Raw genomic sequence first — 8,985 nt, forward strand, 5'->3', positions numbered from 1 at the left:
CAAAGGTTCTTGCACTTGCACATGTGGCCAATCATGCACCATTTAGAAAGATCTGGTTTCCCCACAGCTGGCAGACAGGGCATTCATTCCAATTCATAGAAGCCTTGATGACTGACACTACTGCTGACAAGTTTTAACTTGTACTATTTCAACCCCCTTTTTCCAGCTGTTGTATTGTGTCAGGTATATGTGCACAATCATATCTTTCTGTGTAGTTAACAGCATGGCAAACTGCTGATGTTAAGGACATTTTTAGCATACAGAAGCTCATATACTTGGAAAGATGACAAGGTAAAAAGATATTTGTTCCAGCTAAGTTTCCTGTGTACCCTAAGCATAAAAACGTTTTACAAGCGTTAACATTATTCCATTAGGAACCAATGGGAGCTGCCTCTTTGAGGCAGTGCCCCTATCCAGATATATATTTGAATTAAAAAATGGATTTTTTTTGTTTTGTTTTGTTTTTAGGTTTGCGTACAAAGCGGAGGGCCTCAAGTTAGCATCCATGGATGCTCATCCTCTGACAAACTCCAACCATTATTTTCTGGCCATGGACAAAGGATTGGTTTTATCCGCAGAGTATCTCTCAGATATCCGCATTTTATGACTAATTGCTATTGGGGATTTTTACACTGATGCTCCTCAGCATCTAAAGCCATTTGGGATGAATTGGAGCCTAAGAGATCTTTAAAAAAAAAAATCATCTCATTCTGTGAATGTTTGATATGAAACTCTAAAGGTTGAAAGCTCTTATCCTTGCAGTTTGAAAAATTATATACAGTGTATATCTTGCAAAGTCAGAAAAGGAGGTCAGGAAAAAAAACTTTTTTTTTTTTTAAAATTTATACTTTAGCTAAACAACTTATGTAACCCCTGTTACAGCCATGTGGCACAGCTCCTTCCTCCTCCGGGTATGATAGGGGTCAGTGCTATGTCTATATAATATCCTTATCCAGCCACCTTTATTAATCACAGGGCTTTGCTTTACGGAACCTTTTTTCTGAATAGATTTCAGTCAGCTGAAGGCATCCCATACATATTTTTTTTTTTTTGGGAAGTCACTTCTGCCCTCCATTAGCTGTATATTAGGATTACATTCCTGTCCTTCTTCTGAGCTCACTTCCTCTTCCTCTTCCTCTCTCCTCAGCTCCAGCTTTTCCCTGGTCTTCTCCCTCCCACGTGTCCTTATTCTTCTCGATGGAAGCAGCACTCGCTGCATCTGGGACGCGTCCTTTTCCTAATTTATACCCAGGAAAGAATGACCTATGGGACATAAGAGCGGGTCCCAGGGGGGGGGGGGGGGGGGGGTCCCAGTTTTCAGTGAATTTCACTACTAAAACTTTATTCCCAGAGCTCTCCACGTAGCATCCCGAGTGTTAAACAGGAGCACGTGTAGCTTCTGACTTTCTCTCACAATGTAGGAGTGGAAAGTCAGCAGATCCAGGCAAAGCAGTTTATCCTCCACATCGCTGCTTCCTTTCAGTTTTTTCATCGCCATCAAGGAAAAAAAAAAAAAAAGAGAGAGATAGCTCGGAGCAAAAATCACCCCCAGAAGTCTACGTCTAGTGCCTTCTCAGGTTAATTGGACGATGTTAGCCCTGCAGCTCATCTCAAAGTCGTAGATCAGAGGAAGTGGGGAAAGCTGCTGCTCTGGGGAAACAACTGCTCCTGCTTTACCCTATTTTCCTAAAAAAATAAATATATATATATAATAAAATAAAATAAATAAAAGCAGCGTTAGCCACATAATAGGAGGAGCAGGACTCTCTAAGGATGTCCGAGGCACTGACTGCTGAAGAATCGCTGGTGAATGTCTCCCTCAGGCCCCGGTAAGGTGGAATTGGTGGGGGGGGGGGGGGGGGGGGATCGTGAAATCGCTGTTCAGGCTGCAGCTTCGGGCGGCGGACCCTGCTCCTTCGGTGCTTTCCGTGCCTTCCCATCAAGGCCTGGGTCTCTGAGCATCATGGGGGGGCGGGGGGGGGGGGGGGTTGTTATGTTACCCTCCCTTCTCCATGCTCTTGTCCTGTCTTTCTGGCACAGTCACTGGAAGCCAAGCTTACTTATGATGGTGGACGGCCCCCCAAAAAAAATGCATTTCTATCTCCCCTCTCCCCCCCTCCCCCACCCCCCATTGTTCCCCTTTGCTTCCTTCCTTCCACCCACCAGAAGCTACAATACGGCCCCTCCCCCATCACCCCTTCCCCACCCACCCACCTTCTTTTGAGCCTTTTAGGAAGGCAGTGTCACCGTCAGCTCTTCCTCTCCCTCCCCACCCCCCCTCCACTTTCACTTCTTGCAAAGTGCGGGGGGGGGGGGGGGGGTCAGTGACGTCACGGCTCTGCTGCGAGTTTGCAAAAAAAAAAAGGTTTGACTTGCAGCTGACCCTAAGGTCAGGACTTTTGTTCACTAATCCTGCCCTCTCTAAACACAAAAAAACCCCTCCCCCCTTACTCGGCCGCATTCATCTTAATCCCTGCTGACACATAGCATAGGCTCCGTTACCTAAAAACTGCCCACAGTTTGGAAAGAGGAACTCGCAGTGAGTTTTCGGAACCCCCTCCCCCCTTCCCTCCCCCGACCCTGATTTCTGGGCTGGGGGCGGATAGAGGGGGGGGGGGGAGGCCGTTCAACCACCCTCCCCGTAAATAAGCGAGGCCGAGTGACGTTCAATGTAACCCAAATGCCTCCCTGCCACCCCACGGGGGGGATTTTCTTACACAAACACGAATCCCCCCCCGACCTGCCTCGTTTCCCCCTGTAATGAATGCGTTAATAGCGGAATATAGGCAGAACTGCCCCCCCCCTGATGAACTGCACAGCCTCTAAGCAAAACCTCCCCCCGAGGAAACCGAGCACGTGAAATAATTGAAGAAAGGGCCTTTCTTTCCTCGCACCCGTGGGTGGATAAGCGGAGCAGATTCGGTTTTTCGTTTGAAAAAAAAAAAAGGTTCCCGGGAAGCAAGCAGTTTGCTTCCTAACCCCAGAATGCCCGCCACTTAGAAAAAAAAGAAAACTCCAAACCAAAATACCGATCCGCGGCCTACGTTTCTGTTGCTTTCTTGGCGAGCCGACACCGTCTTGCGTGGCGTTCGCCGCAATCAAGGAAGCGAAACCGAATAATTTGTGCGGCACCCAATCGGAGCAAAGTTTCCACGCGTGGATTCGAATTATTTTCGTTTCTGTCCTTTATAGCCTACCCTAAAAAAACAAAAAAAAAAACAAAACCCTGACCAGAAAACCAAATGTCCAAACTATCCTAACAGATAACGTTTATTTAGCCGCTTATTCTCCAGTTTTAAAATGGAGAAACGGATTACGTACTCTCTGCATCCTGAGGCTGCAAAACAGTAAACTAAGATCGACCCAAAAAAAGAAAGAAATAATCCACTCTGCAAAAAAAAAAAATAATCAAGCTCCCTCTGCATGGGAGCTGAGAGTTCCTGGCATCGCTTAAAACCCTGGCATGGTTTTCATGCTAGACAGAAAAAAAAACCAAAACAAAACAAACTGCGAAATGGTTTCAAACTTAAAGCTGCATTTGCTTTTGACTTGTTTCACAGAACAAAATGTAAGTTCGTCCATCTCAGCTGCTTCCCTGCTATTTTCCGAGGACAACAATGGGATCTGGGCAAAGGGTGGTGGTGGGGAAGGGATTGCGGGAAGGCGCGGGCCTGGCGGGAGAGAAGGAGGGGGAGAAGGGAGGAGAGGAAAGTAAAGTGATGCCCTCTGCTGCATACTCTGAATGCAGGGAGGGAAGAAGGAATTTGGAAAACCGTGCATACATTGTTACTGGGTCTATTATTTCCCTGGCGATGGGGAGAGAGACGCGGTTTGCACCCTCTGGAAGCCTCAGAAAAAATAAAAATAAAAATGAAAACGCCAGAGGAAAATGTCAGCCCTGCACACAAGCTTAGGGTCCGGGCTTCCGCAGATGGCTCCAGAGGTTAACGCGCTTTACGGCCCCGGCGGGCTCTGAAGCGGATTCCAGCGCGCTATAGAGAAGCCCTGCAGTGGGGAATAAGACAAAAAAAAAAAAAAAGATTCTGAAGTGTCCCCCACCCCGGGCAGGCTCAGGAGGCGAGAAATAAAGATGCGAACCACAAGAGACTGGGGAGGGGGGAGAGGGGGGTCCTGAAACCCCGCATCTCCAGCGGGAGATTGCCAGAGCTTCCCACGCACATGTTCGGGGAACAAATCCAGCCATTGCCAGAAAAAGGCATCTTTTCAGCACCATTTTTTGTAAACGACGTGACATACCCCCCCGAATAAAGCGGCAGATACGTGTTAAATGGATTTCGGTTTCTAGATGAAAGATTATCCGTAAATTGATTTAATTTGTATCCGTGCCGGATTGTTCTTTCAAAGAAGAGCGAGACCGTGATAAATTATTTCGTTTGCAAAAAAAAAATAAATAAATAAATGCATTTAGTGCCCAGTATTTCAATTATTGCTAACTATACCAGCATATATTTCATATGCCGACAAACACTATCATGAAAAATAAAATAAAACTATAGAGATGTTGTTTTTAAAATATAATAAATTGTAGCAATAAATTAACAAAGATTCATTTTATTCAAAGGTTTGCACAGCTATCCCGATACATTAGGCAAGCAGACTTCTACAATAAAAAAAAAATATGAAATCTTGCATAGAAAATGTGTTTATATGTAGAGACACGAACATTTACTTTTCTCCTATTATTCCCATAAAAGATTGCCTTGTTTTATCATCTTTTTTTTAAATATTAAATATATCAAGTGCATATTTAAATGCTGAAGCTTTTATACGGTTTTAATAACTTAATATATCGAAAAATCATAAAACGATTGTATATATATTTTGTTTGTGTATATATATGTGTGTGTGAATCAGTTGTCAATTTTATATTTTTGTGTACATATATGTATATAAATAGATAGATAATTTAGCATGCTTGCTTGACATTTTCACATATCAACAGGTATGATTTCTCCATCTTTCTAGTACTGTTTCAATAACACATTTTAAAGGACATTCTTCTATACCATATTGAACAGCCAAATTGATGTTGCACTATATGGTACTGATACAATTGGGATTTAAATATTATATATTATTTACAATATAGACTAAACTGTAGGGGAAAAAATAAGGAAAATAGCGTTTTACAGAAAGAAGCTGTAGTTAAAAAGTTATTTTCTCTGGTTAAAAAGAAAAATGACGTTTTGAATAAAAATTTTGCAAACTTTTATTGACTTTAAACTACCCAGAAAACCCTAAAAGTCTTCCAAAAGTATTTTTAAAGATGTAATTATATAATGAGATATTTTATGTCCGGTCACTTGGGAAAAATAATAGAAATTTACAGAAAACTAAATGCCAGACCCTCGCCTCTCCCTGCCCCCACCCCCTTGAAAATCTAGCCTAGAGAAAACAAATGGCGAGGTTTTAACCATTAGGCGTAATATCGGAATTCAGTTATGAGCACAAAACTATTTCACAATCAAACGGTTTTTAAGATCAGTTCTCGGAAGCCTTTGCTTTTACGTCTTTCCAGGCGGCTTCCTACCTTTCTCATCTGGGCTCTCTGCAGCTTATTTTGAGGATTTTGTTTGGTTGTTTCATTTGGGCGCCCTATGCATTGAACAACGACAACACACAAAGTATATATATTTTTTTTTTTACAAATCCTTTGGGCAATCTCATTTTATCTTGCACTTTCTAAAAGGAGTGGGTGGGTGGGTGAAAAGCTGCTGCCTTTTCTTCTTTTCCCGGGTTACCGGCGCGCTGCAAGAGTTGGCAGCGCACAATCCCCCTGCTTTTGTTACCCTGCAGCTCAGTTAAATCTTAGCTTTCACACAAATACCATTCTGGGATCATCCTCAAACATATTGCAACTTCTTAAAGTTTTGAATCTAAAGCAATGAGCTCACATTTACACTTCCTCAATCCTTTCCTTAATAGCCAAAAGTACAGGAAATGTTTTATTGCAGCGTCCTCAACATATTCTGATTGATGTACAAATAATCTGTTCTCTATTATATACTCTCTTTTTTTTTTTTCTACTTTATTCCTATTGCTGTTCCGGGCGCAAGGAACAGGAGTCCTAAATCTTCATTTACCTAGCGCATATCATTTTTGTTTTTTTTTAAACGGAGTCCTAATTGATGTATATTCTGGGCACTGGAGTACATGTCAGTTTTAATGAGAAAAAAAATAAAATAAAAACAAGTGACTTTTTCACTTCAAAATTTATTTAACTCAAAATTCAACGCATCCTTAGAATTTTTTGTTTTTTTTTACCAGAAGGGATTTAGTAATTTATGTACACATTCTGAATTCTCTCGAAACGCCTAAAATAAAAATTATCTCACAATGAATTTACAAGAAATAATACAAATCAAGAAAAAATGAAGAAAAATTCAGCTACAGTTTTTGGTTGTTTTTTTTTTGTTTTCAAAATCCAAAGTACTTTTGCAGTCCGAAGGGAAAAAAATAAGTTAAACGAAATCGACCATATCTACAAAACTTTTCAGTGTAGTGTGGATTTGCGCTTTACATCTGTAACAAATGAGAACTGTTCTCCACTTTTCATCAATCGGGCAATAAAAAAAAACAAAACAAAATAAAACAAACAAAAAAACAAAACAAACAACCTAAAGAAGCAATCCAAATGTGAAAAGTAACGTCTCAGCGGTATAAAAGTTGGCATCGCCTATGTATTTAGTTTCCTTAGCAAATAAAACGCTAATACGCCTCAGCGAATGATAAATACTGTACAAAAAGTCTCAATAAAACAGCGCAGTCCAGTTGAAAAGGAAAACTAGTTGCATAACTAGTCCTGGGAAACCTTCTACAGAGGCAAATAGAGCACTGGTTACCTTTTTCCTTTGTTTTTTTGATTTTTTTGTTTTATAACAAAAGCATGAAAACATTTCTGTACAAAACCAAAGGAGTCCGAGAAGTGGGCCAGGCCGGGAGGGGGGGAGGTGGGGGCCCCGCTCTGGTCTTGCTCGTGTGCCGCCGCGGGGGGGGGGGGGGGGGAAGGGTCAGATGTGGGTAAGGGGCACCGTCCCGTTCACCCCCGTGCCGCGCTCTGGTAGTGCTGGGGCAGGGAGTGCAGTCTGCTGGCCGCCGCCGCCGCCGCCGGGTCCCCTCCTTCCCCGCCCGGCAAGTACATGCTGATCATCTCGCGCAGGTCCCCCGGGCAGGGGCCCCGCGAGTGCGCGGCGACGGGCGGGCTCACGCTGGGCTCCGACTTCACCAGCGCGCCCAGCGCGCCCAGCGCGCCGGCGGAGGCGGCCGCCGCCGCCGCGCTCTGGTGCGGGGACGGCGCCGGCGCCTGCTTGGGGCCCCCCCGGGCCGGCCCCGGGCGCCGCCGGGCCCGCCGCCGCCGCCGGCCCCCCGCCGCTGTAGGCGAGCGCGCCGTAGCCGGAGGGCGAGGCGCCCATGTAGCCCTGCGAGCCGGCCAGCGGGCTGTACTGCAGGGCGCTCATGTCGTAGCGGTGCATGGGCTGCGGGTTGTGCGGGTGGTGCGGGTGGTGGTGGTGCGGGTGGTGCGGGTGGTGGTGGTGCGGGTGGTGCGCGCCGGCGCCCGGGTGCTGGCTGTAGGCGAGCTGCGCCTCCTGCATCATGGCCGCGGCCGCCGCCGCCACCGAGCCCGGGTAGGCGCCGTTGGCCCAGCCGTTCATGTGCGCGTAGGCGCCGCCGCCGGCCACCGCGCCGCCGGGGCTCTCCAGGCGCTGGCCCACCCCGGCCGGGCTCACCCCGACCCCCAGGCCGCCGGGCCCGCCGCCGGCCGCCAGCAGCCCGCCGGCCAGCGAGTACTTGTCCTTCTTGAGCAGGGTCTTGGTCTTGCGCCGGGGCCGGTACTTGTAATCCGGGTGCTCCTTCATGTGCAGCGCCCGCAGGCGCTTGGCCTCGTCGATGAAGGGCCGCTTCTCGGCCTCCGACATCACCTTCCACTCGGCGCCCAGCCGCTTGCTGATCTCCGAGTTGTGCATCTTGGGGTTCTCCTGGGCCATCTTGCGGCGCTGCCCGCGGGACCAGACCATGAAGGCGTTCATGGGCCGCTTGACGCGGTCCTGGTTGTTCTTGTTGCCGCCGCCGCCGCCCCCGGCCCCGGCGGGGCCCGTGCCGCTCGGGGGCTGGCCGCCGGGCGAGTGCAAGTCCGTCTCCATCATCATGCTGTACATTCAAGAAGCTCTGCAGGGTCCGCCAACACCAAGCATAAAAAAAAAAAAATAAAATAAAAATTTAAAAATAAGAGAGAATAAAGTTTTGCAAAAAAAAAAAAAAAAAGTCTATCTTAAAAATAAGTTCATGAGAGAAAAAAAAAGGAATTGAGTCAAGGCAATAAATGAGTAGAAACGAGCCGCACGGCTGAAAAGTTTCTCCTGCTTCTTTGGCGGATGGACTCAGGCGGCTGCTCGAACAGGTGCAATGCGATGCAACTCGCTTCGCTCCCCCACGCGCCCCAGCGGCTCGAGCCTTCCGCTCGCGCTGCGCTCAGCCCCCGGGCTTTGTCTGGCGCTGTCCTCTCTCCTCTCCTTTTTTCTGGTTTCAGAGCTCTTAAGGGCGATGGCAGCCGCAGGTCCCAGGGAATGAAGGCGGGCAGACAGTGCGGGCGGGGGGGGGGGGGGGGGGAAGAAGCCACCGACCAAAAACAAAACAAAACGAAAAAAAAAAAAAAAAAGTGCAACGACAATACCCGCGGCAACTATTCTTCTCAAGGGGGGGTGGGAAGTGCGAGAGACCGAACTGGGAGGAGGAGAGGAAAAACAAACAAAAAAAAACCAAAAACGAAAACCAACGAAACAACCTTCCCCAAAAGCAACCCAAGCAGCGTTAAAGCCAGCGAGCGAGAGTAAAGGGGCGGCGGGGCAGCTGCCGTTCGCGCTGGCGACTTCCTCCCCTTTTTTTTTTTTTTTTTTCCCCTCGGTCCGGAGAAGGGGGAAAGCGGCGGAGAAGTGCACGGAGAGGGAGAGCGCGGAGCAGCCGTAC

The 8,985-nt window shown here is 47.0% G+C and overlaps 1 protein-coding gene across 1 annotated transcript; it reads right to left on the reverse strand.

Annotated features, from left to right (window-relative positions):
- Positions 1–7,060: 7,060 nt before the first annotated feature.
- Positions 7,061–8,177, reverse strand: SOX1 (SRY-box transcription factor 1). The gene is made up of 2 exons (XM_029601866.1): positions 7,374–8,177; positions 7,061–7,324 (listed from the first exon to the last, which is right to left on the reverse strand). Exons 1-2 carry the CDS (start codon positions 8,175–8,177, stop codon positions 7,061–7,063), a joined length of 1,068 nt encoding a protein of 355 aa, XP_029457726.1.
- Between the last annotated feature and the right edge of the window lie 808 nt (positions 8,178–8,985).

The sequence above is a fragment of the Rhinatrema bivittatum genome, chromosome 5 (assembly GCF_901001135.1).
Source record: "Rhinatrema bivittatum chromosome 5, aRhiBiv1.1, whole genome shotgun sequence".
NCBI lineage: Eukaryota > Metazoa > Chordata > Amphibia > Gymnophiona > Rhinatrematidae > Rhinatrema > Rhinatrema bivittatum.